The sequence below is a fragment of the Phycodurus eques genome, chromosome 15 (assembly GCF_024500275.1).
Source record: "Phycodurus eques isolate BA_2022a chromosome 15, UOR_Pequ_1.1, whole genome shotgun sequence".
Lineage (NCBI taxonomy): Eukaryota > Metazoa > Chordata > Actinopteri > Syngnathiformes > Syngnathidae > Phycodurus > Phycodurus eques.
In genome coordinates, this window is record NC_084539.1 from 20,690,217 (window position 1) to 20,704,798 (window position 14,582).

General features: G+C 42.5%; 1 protein-coding gene across 1 annotated transcript in view; it reads right to left on the reverse strand.

Annotated features, from left to right (window-relative positions):
- lamc3 (laminin, gamma 3) overlaps nt 1-11,004 on the reverse strand; it is a 70,755-nt gene extending 59,751 nt beyond the window's left edge. The window contains exons 1-2 of the mRNA XM_061697626.1: nt 10,444-11,004; nt 3,073-3,377 (exon numbers count right to left, since the gene is read on the reverse strand). Coding sequence (XP_061553610.1) covers nt 3,073-3,377; nt 10,444-10,816 — 678 coding nt within the window. The 5' untranslated portion in view covers nt 10,817-11,004. The remainder of the gene's footprint in view (nt 1-3,072; nt 3,378-10,443) is intronic.
- Between the last annotated feature and the right edge of the window lie 3,578 nt (nt 11,005-14,582).

The window sequence follows — 14,582 nt, forward strand, 5'->3', positions numbered from 1 at the left end:
AAGGCAAAAGGCCTTAGCTGATCATTTATTAATATTCTACTAATTAATTTGGGGCGGCACAGTGGTGAGTGGTTAGCATATCATATCTGCCTCGCGGTTGTGAGGTTGAAGTTTGAATCCGGGCTCCATCTCATTGCTCGATTTGAACTTAGCATACTCATCTGTGTTTTCTTGTGGCATGAAAGTCGAGATTAGTTGAACCGGTGTACCTGAGAGCTGCTCGGTGTAACTTACAAATGGCAGGGCATTTATTGAGTCGTCCATTTCTTTTGTAAAATCCTAAAAACGCTTCCGATTTGGGCAGTCGGCCATGTCGGACTGGTTGCGTAGTATGTACAAAAGCTGGTTCGTGAGCTCTTGACAAAAGAAGACAAAAGAAAAAAAAAGGCATTAAATGTGGAACATATTCATTCAAATCATCTGCCAATAGAACAAGATTTTCATTTAAGTAAGGAAAAATGTTTGAAGCATGTGAAATGCTCTTACACCAAAATTGCCTGGCAAAAAGACATTTCTTTTGTTACAGTGGATTTTAGATTTTGCAGTACAATGCTGATATCCTACACCACACTGTAACTCCCGTTCATTTCCAATGACCTTCCATATTAAAGGATTTTGAAGAGCCCAGATGGTGCAATTGCGTCGATGAATTTATTCTCGTGGGGGTGAAAAAAAAAAAAAATCTCTAGAATTGTAACTCCGCTTCTATGTACAGATCTTACACGTCCGTGCCACTTGGCACTTGACAGCCGCCCTACGCCGTCACCTCGGGATAATCCAATCGCGCACTTGGTCTCCATTTTCTCTTACAGGGGGCGCACTGGGGAACTCTCATTGCAGCCACAAGGGGGGAAAATGTCTTTATTCTGCTGCTCGGCACGGCTTAAGGCTGAGGAGATGATGGGGCCTCGGCCGCCTCGCCATCTTTTCCCAGCTTAAAAGGGGATCAGGCTGGAGGAAGGCTGCCGACTTTTGCTCCGCGGGGGGCTGCGGGCCCAGTTTGAAGAGCCGCGGCGTTGAGATTTACAGAGGGCGGATGCTCGAGTAGGGCATAGTCGTTTTGCACTCCGTCTGAAAACTTGTATTTTTGGGGAGGTTAAGTGCATTAAAGATTCTCAAAGCTGCCACTAGGTGAAAGTGAAGAATTCGGAAGTGCCAACAAAGCATAAACAAACCTTTTTGACCTTTAGGAGATCCTCGAGGCATTTTTGTGCCATTCAGTTCTTCTTATTTTCAGGCCATTTTGGCTGTGTTAAATGAAATTCTCCAACTAGGGTGCCTGGACCTCCAGGCATCCGTGAGCCGTAACTTGTCTAGTTTGCAAAGCGATTTTCAAGAAATTATTATGTTGTGGCATGAAAAGAAAACAAAAAGTTTCTGTTCGTAAAAAAAATAAAATAAAATAAAAAATAGTAAAAAATAATTATAATTAAAAAAAAACCTCTTCAACCAATTGGACAATGCAATTTCGGTGAAAACTGCGCATGAATTCTGAAGAGCTTACACCGAACTGAAATGCTGTGGAATGAATTGTCCAGTATCCAACGTGCTGTATACATTCCTTGACGTGTCGTATGTCCGAATCAGAATCATCTTTACTTGCCAAGTACGTCCAAAAAAAAAAAAAAAAAAAAAAAACACACAAGGAATTTGATATTGACATTGAAATTTCATAAACCGAGGACCCCCTGCACTCGCTTTGAATTTGAATTTTTGTCCAAATCCTTCCCATTCAAAGCATGCAGGAGAATTTCACACCACCACTGAAGTGATAATGGTGCGCATGCAAAAAGGATGTACATAAGGTTGTTTTCAAGCGGAAGGAGAGTGTTTTACTCAAACATTCACATGGTTATTTTTCGCCAAGGTCTCACACCAATCAAGCTTGGAGGTGTCTGCCAATTGTGTTACTTTGACACTTGTGTAAAAGATTGCGCAGAGTGGGAGGATTTATTTATGAATTTGTTTGTTTGAATAACTGCCTGCTTGGAGGCTGTGATAAGCTCACATTAGACAACGCACTCTTCTCGGTGTCCGGAGGGCTGACAATTAAGCGCCGTTAGAAGAAAATCTCAGCACCTTCTATCAAAATGACATGGGAAAAAAAAGATCTGAAAATCGACCCTTACAATACTAGCTTTAGGAATTGTTAAACTTGCGAATAGTTGTTTGAACAGAAGATTGTGCAATGAACATTTCCCAATAATTGGCGTAAATCGACACATCTCGATTCCCATTTATTGGTCTATAGAAAGCTGTCAACGGCAAACTACCAGCCACAGTTGATTGTGACCAGCACTATAGATTCTACAGAAAAGGCATCAAAATCTTACATAAACTTAAACTAGTTCCAGTTACCACCGAGGAAGGTGAAACAATGGAAGCTAAAATATATTCCCAATTTAATTTAGGTGCACTTCTTTTGGATTTTTTGTCAAATAATCTATAAGACATTTATTTTTAAGGCAAATAATGTGAGGTGAGTTTGAAATAATATTAAAACGTATCATCAGTAGATTGTATTTAACTTTGAAGTTCGATACATTTGCAGTTAATCTTTAGGAAATGTTTGATTTTAAACATTTATTGAGGTACATTTTTTTAATGTCAATTTTATGAGTAATACATTTGAATGAAATTATTATTGAAGCATGTTTTCCCTTCTATACTGTAGCACAGTGTTAATGTAAACTATGCATAACGTTACAATGTCTTCCAATAATATTAGCTACAGTATACCTTTGTACGCTCTCATATTTTACTAACACTATGGTCTACTACTTCAATGTTAGTAGTAACTGTGGAACTTGGAGAGCCAAGTATTGTTTAGGAGGTAAACGTTTGAGAACCACTGATATAGGCAATGATAAAAACATTTTGTCAATTATTTTTTCATTATTCGCGGCAGGACTCAGCCCCTGCCTGCCATGAATAGTGGGTGATTACTGTACGCACGAGTCTGCGTGAGTCATTTGATCCAAACTTGCGCACCCAATGTATGTTGCCACAAATGTACCAATCACGAATGCCTAAACTTTGAAACTCCAACGCCTTCGGACGCCGAGGGCTGACCTGCAAGACGAGACTCCGGTCGAAGTTGTAGGCGCTGGGCCGTCCCTCCAGGGTGGAGAAGGCCACGTTGCCGCCAGTGAGCGGGGCGATGTCGCTGAACTCGTCCGTGCACAAAGCCGTCCTCTCGTCGTCTCCCAGGAGTAGGAAACCATTTGCTGGCTTGCCGTAGGTTTCCCTGCAGGAGGCGCTGTAGAACTGATAGGGCAGCCACGGTCCGTCCACCTCGGTGCGCCTGTAGATGCCGAAGCTCTCCGGCCGAGTGGTGTAGAATTTGAGTCTGATGTATGTTATCTCGAAGGCCTTCCCTGCGGAACACACACTTTGGATCAGCTGGAGCGAAAGAGTCTCTGTTAGACGCAAATATAGTATATATATATATATTTTTTTTTAGGTGTTAAGCCTGCCTCGTGTGGTTTTTGGAGCCTGCAGCAAAACAAAATGAAGCGGACTAAATTGACTAAATTGCGACATGACAGAGCAAAAGAAAACAAAAGACGGACTGGTTTATTAATACCTCATGGTTATGTGCAGGGTAAACGTCTGAGTCAGAGTTTCTCAACATTTATTGAATCAAGGCACATATTAGAAAGAATCTCATGGCACACCACTAAACAAAAAAACGCCACAAAAAGTGGATCCACAAGTGAATTATGTTGAAACAGGTTGTCTGGTTGTATTTCTGCCCTTGCTACCTAATCCAGCTTTTGGTTCATATTCTTTTCAAAATCCAAAAGGTTTGACTTTTTAACACGGCCAATTCTGGAAAGTTTGAAGAAAACCTCCAGTTAGTTTATTTGACGTCATACAAGATGAGATAACAGTTTGGAATGAGAGTTTTCTGCGGAAGGTAGAGAAAAGGCGTAGAGAATTGATGCGTGAGTACGGTCAATACGATAACTCTTCCATTCTGTTCATCGAAGAAACTAAAATGTGAGACTACTTGCGAAGCTGGGGTTGACTCTGTCCCACCGTTTCATGTCGCTGACGTTTACAAGGCAAAGTGACAAAGACAAAGCATTAAAATGCAGCAATGTGAATATTAAAATCATTCAAAATCTAGCGTTTTGTTATCCTGCACATTTTGCCCCTTGTTACCTGAGAAACAGAAGTTCTGGTACAGTCAAAACGAAAACTTTCCCATTCCTTTTTCAAAGAAACTAAAAGATTGAGAAGATTGCCCGGTGGATTCTGTCACACCATTTTCACAAAAAAAGCCACAACAAAAGGCGTAAAAATGCAGGCAGCGTGAAAGGGGCTATCGCCGATTTAAGATGCCTTCCACTTGTGGGCTCTCGAAACAAAACGAGGACACTTCACTCCTCTTTGAGAGCGTTTCATTTGTCGTTTCTCATTTCCGCGACCCCTTCGTCGCAGACTCTTCAAACAAGTACGGGGCAGTCAGCTGTCGCGACTCAAGCTGCCTCTAATGAAAGACATACGAGGCCTGTAATTGTGCCGTGTATTGTGTATGTATTGTCCTCTCACTTGCATCGCTCCTCTATAGGGAAATTTGTCGTACATCATTAGACACGACGTCTCCCCCGCGCCCTCCCCCTTCCACGTATCGCAAACGCTCTTGTTTTCGCAACCGTCCGTAATGGTTTCTTTCCTCTCTGAGCCGAGAGATCGTTAAACTTTCATTTACTCTCTGCATGAGACGACCGCAGCCCTGCCGGCATGGAAGCACGACTCATCACAGAGTCACGATACTACGCGGGATGTGTCCCCCCCTCCCCACTACCACCAGCGGGGATGAAAGGCAAAGTTGCATATTTGTGTGATTTCGGGCATTCGATGTTTAATGAGTTGTGATTCGGACGACCGGTGAGGGCACACATTTTGGATTCATTGCAGCTCGTACGCTGTCGCTGTAGCTTGGGCCGCTAATACGCGACTCGCCGAGACGATCGATGGTTACCAATGAAGAAGGGAAATGATGGAGAATTGCAACTAGCGCTGAAAACGAAACACTTATTGACCCAATAAATGAATATTGATCCGAGCATTGTGATGATGAAATCATTCAAAATCCAGCGTTAATTTTGTTGTTGTTGTTTTTTTCCCCGTCATATTGCCCAACATTGTTTATCGTTTTTAATGCAGCAAAATTCTGGAAAGTGTGAAGAAAACCTCCGCTGTTTAATTTGATATCATATCAGCTGAGACAGCAGGCAGAAATCAGAAGTTCTATGTGATTTTGGGGTTCATTTTTATTGTGAATTTTGGTCAAATTCCGTAGTGTACGACCGCCACCAACCAAGCCAGCCCAATTCCATGCGTGTCCTAAGCATGGATAAATAAGAGGGGGGGAATAACCTGGAAAACTGAGAAGGTGAATAACTTTAATGCTAAATCTCAGCAATTCAGTACTGCGTATTTTCAACAATTATCTTTAAACAAGCAGAACGCACATCTCTGAATTCACTTTACACAGTCTTTAAGGATCTATGGACACTCTGCTCCAAGTTGAAAATGAATCCTAAAACCGCATAGCTACAGTACATATCTGACCTGCGCTACCTGGAAAACCCCAAAGTCTGATCTCAATTAAAGTCAGCGCTGGGCCATCAAGAAATAATCCTTAAAAGATAATCAAGTGTGCTTTTCGGTCGTCTCGGAAAATCCGCTCGAGTGGCTCCCGTGAAGTATATCTATTCATCTAAATCTATCTGGCTGCTATAAAAGGGCAGTCTGGGAAGATTTTGACCTCACGAACACTCTTGCCCAGACTAAACTATCCGGGAATGGGCGTGGACTAAATATTTACAGTCGGGGTTTTGTTTTTGTTTTTTTGCCTGAGTGGAATGTTTTGGGAGGCAGAAGACATCTCATTGTTGTTTTAAATGTGAGACAGGATGTTGGTGTTCTTTGACTGCGCCCAATGAGAACCAGCTGCACACTTCAAGGATGTGAGCGTTTCTTTTGGTGGGAAAAAAAAAAGCTGACCCTGAATCCTAACCAGCATTTTTTTCTTCTAAGACCCCCCACTACTGTCTCCTCCCTCGTCGTATTTTGTTTGCCGGCAGACTCCCGCCGCCGTGTTTGTCATTCCAGCTCTCCTGTGGATGAGCGCATGTTTAGATTGGAGAAGCAAAAGGCAACAAATGTGTCCAGACCCCCCTGCCAGCATCCAGATGGGTAGCATGGCGTTCAAAAGTGACATTTTTGAGGGGTTTTCACTGACACAGACAAGCAGTGGTTGGATGTAACAAAGTACAAATACTCTGTTACTGTACTAGATTTTTCAGGTGTATGTACTTAAGTATTTAATATTCTGAACTCAGTTCAACATACAGTGAACCCCCTGCTAGTCGCAGGGGCTAGGGACCGACCTCTGCCGAGAGTACCAAAAAGCAGCCCCCAAAAAAGGGTTTGTAGTTGTATATAGAGGCCACAAGATGGCAGCAAAGCACAATGGAGAGGATCATAAAGCACCAACGCCATGCATTTAGCATGTAAACACTCATGAACCCATGTTACATAAACAACGGTATTCAGAGCTAAAATAGTCAATACAAACACACCACCTTGACATGAGGCTCAGCAATAGTATTAGCTAGCATGCTAGCCTAACTAACACATGACATCGTCACACAGTGGAAACAAATATGCTCCTTTGCACTTCACACAAACTGCATTAAGTCATTAAACTAACTGGCATTTACACACAATAATGAAAAAAAGTTAGTTAATGTTAGCTAATATAGGCAAATTGTAACGACAGACATCGGATTACACCATTGGCAGTTGTTTCTGGAGAAAAGCAAAGACATACGTTCACTTTTGACGGTGCACAAAGTGTATTTAAGAACTGCTAACAAAACCGGACATCTCAAACGCAGATACAAAAAAAAAATATAACAGCAACACTTACATTCCACCAGATGGTGTAATTTTATTGCTTTGGGCTGAGCACAAAAAGCGAATAACGTATGGTAGGTTCCCCCCAAAAATGTATTTTACTTTACGTAAATCAGTTGAATTAGTACTTCTACTTTTACCAGTCGTTTTTCGCACACACAGCTGTACCTCTCCTTAAGTACAGAGTGTGAGTACGTCTACCATCTCTAGTCCACACACAAGTTGCCACGATCTTGGTTGCGTCTCGTGGCATTAAAGCGGGGGCTGTAAAGGGTAGACAGGTTTGTGTGGCAGCATCCATCAGAAATACACTTTCAGCAGCTGCTGTGTCGGCGGTGGCGCTTTTCCCCAGTACAGGAGGGTGCTCTTAAATTACAGACAACAAAGCCTCAACAACAGCTACCTGCTGCTGGAAACTTTGAAAAGAAAAAATATCCACTTCCTGCCCTCTGACCACCAAAATACAACAAGTCCTTGACGTTTTCACCATCTATCAGCTTCACATCCATCTTTCGAAGCGCTTTGCAACACATCTTGGTGACAGGGACTGACTGAGGAGATTTGTCCTGAAAATAAATGACACTGCTATTCCCACAAATAGCGTCCCGGGGGGAGTTTATTTACTCTACTGTAGAGGATGGCCTTTTGAACTAATATTAGCGTTATATTACAATTTCTGCCAAGTGAAAATGGAGTTTAAAACCAAAAAAGTAGACGTGTGAAACAATTGAGCGTTTATTTGTGACTGAATTGTCAGGTGCCGCTGCTTTGGTTCGCAACATGTCAGACTCTTCTGGGACGCTAATGGTCGCCATTGTAATTTAAGATCAGATCTAATACAAGGCAAATTGAACTCATTTACAACATAAATAAGTCCGCACATTTTAATTTAGCTTAGCAACTGAATTGTCAGGTGCTGCTGTTTTGGTTAGCAACACACCAGATTCTCTTGGAACGCCAATCACCGCCATCATCTCCGCATAACAAAATCCTGTTTAATACTGCACAACAAATTCTGCATAAAGATTACACCCCTTAATTGATCTTTGAGATTAAATTGGTAGTTGCTGCTGTTTTGGTTAACAACATGCTAAATTCTACCAAACTGCCAGTCGTCGCCATCGTCTATACATAAGGTAAGGACGCGTTTAATACTACATAAGAAACTTGTTTTCAACATCTGCAAGACTACATACTTTAATTGATATTCGAGACTAAATGAGTAGGTGCTACTGTCAGCAAGCAAGAATAGTCTTTCAAGCACATCAGGCAGATTACTCTTAATTTGTTGATCCCTCCAGTTAGCGACGGCCAAAACCGTTGTATACTTATCAAAGCTAATCAAATCCAAATGAGAAGCTGTTGGGGCCAAAGGAGGTTTCCATCCCATCCGATCCTGATTGCTTGTTTACACGACGTTAGGTAGCAATTTCAAACATAACAAGGAACATCCTGTTCTCCATGTTCATACGGTTGACTCTCTGTCGACATGGAGTACATCAGGTTGACTTGTGGATCTTAATGCATTTAGTTCCTGGATCACAGACACAAAGGCATTAATATTGCAGGCGACCCATTTCGAAGCCCTGGCCGAGGTCAGCACGATGTAATTCCGCGGCGGAATGCAGGCTGACACAAAAAGGAGCAAAAGTTGCCTGACATTGCTATCGCTATCTGGCCATGTCAAAAGAAACTCCGTGTCCTCCTCATTGACTTGAAATCCTCCCCATCAAAACTCTCGAACGAGCCCTCGGGGGGTGGCGGCTTCGTGCTTCCAAATTCCGACTTTAAGCCGTGTCCGTGTCAAAGTCTTTTTACGCGGACAGCGCTGAGCCGCGGCCTGTGCTGTTTAGCGCAGCTGTTCTGCATTAAGCACTTCCATGCCAGTGGACAGACGGGACGGGGAATGTGCAAAGACGCGTGTGCCCGGATGCCGAAGCCAAAGTGGCAGTGAAGCCGAAGTGTTGCAGCTAACGTGCTTTTCCCGTGAAATCCCATCACCAGAACCACTACAAACCATCCGTATTCAATTATGTTGTTATTATTATCAGCACTATTAGCAGTGTGAGCATTCTGTCTATTCCTGGAGATGGCAAATGGAAACCGCAACATAAGACGCTCTAAAGCTCCAGCGTACAAAAAGAGAACATTATCAAAGTTGACCAATAGTACTTTGCAAAAGTTTAAGTGCATCTCCCACCCTCCATGAACCAGGAAGTAAGCTGCTAGCTAACAAACAACACAAATAAAGCACGCTACTATCAGTTTGGCTTTGGCAAGTATCTACTGAATGATTTCTAACGAATACGTTTGTAGCTATGCCAATTAAGTCAAACAAAACAAAATAAAAAGGACAATTATGGAAAAACGCAGTGTAACATCAAGAACAGAGGCAGATTGGGCGGAATATGTAAGTGCTGTGACTCCCGCGGAACGTCGTAAAACACGGGCCCACACCTCACTGCAGAATGACTGCATGTCAGAAAATGTTAATTGGCGTCTTCACATCGACCGAGCTCATGTTTAAAGGGGACATATTTTGGTCAATTGACTTTTGAATGGCTTGTAGACAAAAAAGTTGGAGTCTCTGGAGTGCCTGCCCACTCATCGAGTTTCAAGTTAAACAAGCAAAATCATTTGCAAGCATTTTTTTTTTTTTTTTTTTTTCCAAAAATCGTGAGGTGACGGGGGTATTTGTGTTTGGCGATGTGTCCCCTGCATGCGCCATATGCACGGATCTGCACACTAATTGACTTGACACTTTACCCAAATTGTATGATTTAATGCAGTAAATAACAAGGAATGACAGAAATTGAAGGAGATACGAGTTGTCGCTCGGCCGATTTCTTTGCTTTATCTTGCGAGGAAAACTTTGTGATAGATGGTGGCAGCAAAGTGAACTCACTTTACAACAACCAACAGCTAGTAGGTAGTGAACAATTCTTCAAACAAAAAGATTGAAGCTTTTCATTGCCACGCCCAGTTGAAGTTTACTGTCAAACTTAACATAAAACAAAGGGAATTACATTACGTTGCGTCTTTAAAACAACCACATAACTTTGCCTTAGGAAAGTCTGCTAGCTTAATGCTAACACACAGTGCAAAACTCCATAGACTGACTATAAATAAATAGGATCGATATCACTGTGTTATAGTCCTGTAAACTATTTGACCACGAATGACTAATATTACTGCAGCTTACGTAGTCAGTTGTGTCTGTCTGCATGATATTGCCCCTTGGTGGCTAAAGCGAGCACACCAGAAGGTGCACAATGTGGGGCTGGAACACAATAATGGCATTGAGTTCTGAGTGCGGTCATTCAATGAATTTAACTTGTAAGTCAAGGTATCACTGTATATTTACGGAATTTAAACCGATGGCTAATACTGTGTACGGAGTTTGTTTCCATCATACACCGAGGGACTGTTTATGTGCACCGGTGCTGCTGTTTTGGTTAGCAACCGCGTTCAAATGGACGACATTGAACACACGTCGCAACAACCGCTTACCCAGACGGAGGGTGAGGTTGACGGAATTTGGGTGCTGGATGCCAAAGAACATGGACTGGCTCTGCCACCGCGTGGGCTCGTCGTTCCTGTGGAAGTCGGTCAGCAGGGCGGCGCCGTGGCTAAGGCTCGGGTCCGAGGCGTCGCAGCGGTGGCACGAGCGCGCCGCCGAGCCCATCTGCGTGCAGAAGTCCTCGGGCGGGGATCCGCACTCGTTGGACGCCTCTACGCTCCGATTGAAGGCCACGTTCTCGAATTTGGGCAGGCAGCGGCTGGGGTCGGACGTTTCCTCGTCGTAGCAGGAATCCATGGAGGCCCTGGCCGGAGGCTGGAGGAGGGCCAGGAGATGAAACCAGACGGCGTGACGGGCATCCATTTCTACACGACGGCTTCAATCGCCGCCTTTCCACATCTACACTTCACACACGCACACACACACACACACACACACACAAAAACTCTCACACCCAACTACTTTGATGGGAGAGATGAAACTACACAAAGAGCAGCCCCGCAGCCAAAATCATCTCTCTCCAGCCTCAACATGTGTTCCCCCTCTGTGAAGGTCCATGCAAGAACTCCTCTCATCGGAGGAGGGTCCGGGGACGGGGAGCTCGTCGGTGGGCGGTGGCGGCGGTGGGGTGACCACGTCAGACCAGGAGCATTCCTCCATCTGCTGGTGGAACGTGAGAAGCTTCAAAGGCTTCTCAAAACCACTCTTCTCTTTTTCTTGTCTTCTTCCTGAATGGCGCAGAGGATGCGTGGTTAGTACAATCGCCTCACAGTTCTGAGGTTGGAGGTTTGAATCCAGGCTACGGCTTTTCTGGTGTAGAGTTGTTCGGCGTGTAGTCCTCCCACATCCCAAAAACATGCATGTAAGGTTCAATGACGCATCAAAGGTTGGTGCTGTTATAGAATTTTATTACTCTTGTTTGGCTTGGTGTGTTTAATTTTTACATGATGGGATGTTTTATTGGTGATGGAAAGATTTCAATTATTCATGTTGTAGGATTTTCTTCCGCCCGCCTATATAACACTTGATCATGTTTGTTTTTCATGGGGAAGGAACTCTTTGAATACAAAACAGTGCCAGTATCTTTGTTTAAAAAAAGAAAAAAAAAGCATTTAAAGATTCATAAGCCGTCCCTAAACCGCTATAAGTGCTGGCAGAGATCAATGACGTATTTGAATTGTGCACAGATCAGTAAAATAAATAAATCAATAAATAATGAAATAACACAATTACGTTGCGCAAACAAAGACAGCCCGGGCGGATGGATGCGTTTGGAGGGTTCACATTTATGATCCGAGGGGGGATTTACGGCAAAGTTTTGCACATGCCGCTGTGTGATTGCCTTGATTTATTGAGGCTGTCTGCACTCAGGCAGGCGCTTTGCGAATCGGAGGGGGAAAGGGCCACATCAGTAAGCTGTCAGTGCCTCCGCCGCTCTCCAGGCTTCGTGGCGTTTTAACTGTGGCTCGGCACGACCCGATTCAAACAGACGTTTATTGTATATTGAATACGTACCATTCGTTTATTGCCGCGCCGCCTGCGTAGTAGACACGACTAAACTGTAGCGACACTCAATGGAGCGCCACGCCGAATAATCATGCTGGTTGGCTAATGCTAATCAAGCAGTTTATTGCATCTCTCACTTGAAGTTTACTGTAAAACAAAGAAAATTACACGTGTATTTAACCAAACCTCAAACCCCCTTACAAAAGTGCGCTAGCTTACACACAATGTGCTTACACACAATGCAAAACATCATAGATGGGCTAACAAAACTAGAATCAATGTTGCTTTGAATACAACCATTTAAATGACGTAAACATGATCGAATTAAGTATCTTTCTTTCCTTTTACTGCGCCACAAAATATTAACTTAATTTCTCAAAGTAAGCCATCAATAGGAGGTGGGCAGGATCAAAGATCAGACACGCGTAGGGCTGAAAAGTCACGCTTGTTGGCTAATGCTAATGACAGAAAGGAAAGTAAAAGAATGGAAAACAGTTATTCATTCTACTTTTCATAAAAGTATGCCAATATTACTAATTGCTTGTTAGCTCATGTGTGATGTCACATCAGTTTGTGCTCGCATGGCACTTAGGCTAGCATGCTAGCTAATACTATTGATGAGCCTCACGTTTGTTTTGAACAATTTCACGACTGAAAACAGTTGTCTATGTAGCGTACAGTACATTCATGATTGCGTACATGCTAGATGCATGGCGTTGGTGCTTTACGATCCTCTCCATTTTGTTTGGTGGCACACTGCTGAATCTTTCCTATGTAAAATATGTTCCTCGGTTGACAAACAGGTCGGGAAACAGTAAGAGAGATGAAAGCGTACATACACTAGGTTGCATACACTATGCACTTTGTTTGCCATCAGCACTTGGCAGACATCATCTGTGTTCCTCTCGAAGCTCTTCTTTCAACCGAGCGTGACATCATTAGCAGGCACGGCCGCGCTCAACAACACTTCAGCCTACGTGTTCTTCCATGTAGGAGTTTTTTGAGCGCCGCCGTCAAATTCATAACCAAAGCTAATGGATGAATGGTCGTTCGCGTTGTGTTGTTGATTCTTATTTTTTATTTTTTTCCAAGCGAACGCCACTAATGGATGCCTCGTACACAATAGCGCAGAGAGTGTGGATAGAAAACCATCCGTCATACTCCACCATATAATCAAAACTCTGGGCTCTGTTTCTTCTCCTTTCATAAATAAAACAAGGTTTGCTGTTGTTGTTGTTTTTTTTTTTCCCGGGGTTTTAACACAGAAATACTTTTAAGCTGTCTTGTTGTGAAGTGCATTCTTATCGAGTGAAGAAATGGGCTAGCGCTGTAAGCTTTGAAATATCCGGCCCAGAAAAGGTTGATAAAATGTCTATATAAAGTAAAACGTAGCATAAAACTGCAACCTTTCAAAAGGACATTTTCATTTTTTCATTGCAACTTGTCCTATTTATATTAGTCTTTTTTTGTAGTGGATAGGGAACACATTATATGCCTGTGAGTTTTGTTTAATTGTCTGTCCTCATGTGTTGCTACCACTTGTGTTCACATATACTGTAAGTTGTTTAAAGGTTTGAAACTAGCGACACGTTGATGCTAGTTTTGTTAGTCCATCTATAGTGTGCCCCATTATGCGTTCGCGTTAAGCTAGCTGACTTTTGTAAGGAAAATTAATGTGATTGGGTTAAATATGCAACATGTCATTATTTTTGTCTTGTTTAGCTGTACAGTAAAATGGGCTTACCACTGTAAAAACAAAACCTCAAAGCACACCAACAAACAAAAATAATACTAGCATTAAAATGATGATGATCTTGTCTCAATTTACTCACAAAACGTACTTAGTTGAACACGAAGCAATTATTCTGGCAACAGTTTGATAGAAGGTTAACGCTACCTTCTGCCCTCTAGTGGAAGAGCATTTAATTGTTCTGCCTGTCACTAGCTATATTACTAGCGTGGATACACTACCTACTAGTAACCCAAGCTTAAGCTATGCCAACTGTTGTGCTTTCTGTTTTTTTTTTTTAAACTTTTAAACTGTCCATCAGGTGAGCATTAGGCGGACTATTAAATGTTTTATCTTTTATCTTTTAAACCATTTAGCCTTTGTATCTGACTTTTCCGGCCCTCCTGAGCAGTGCTGATTTTGATGAACTGCACCGATTAGTTCACATGATTCCATCCAAATGGTGGGAGCACTTTGAAAACAAAAAGGTGAGGAGAACTTTACACTTGTATACCTTGACAGCATATTTACTCCGTCTGCGCGAGACAAATTTAGCGTTGAAACACTGCAAACTACAAAACAGATTGATTTAGGATGTGCGTCATTCTTTAAATTTATGTGCAAGAAGCGGCGCTCGTGAATTATTTAGGTTAAAGAATTGAAAATCTTTATTGTGTACACCATTGTGGTCCTGTCAGCGGCATCACTCCCACCATATTGATATTTTGAATACATGCATTACATTCTATATATAAACACTTCCAATATACCATGCTTACTATTCTTCACACTGCTAATGTACAATATTTGTATACCACATACCACATTTCTTGGTATAGAGACCGCTAAGGTACCATACTTACAATATATTTGAGGTTCTATACACCTAACGTA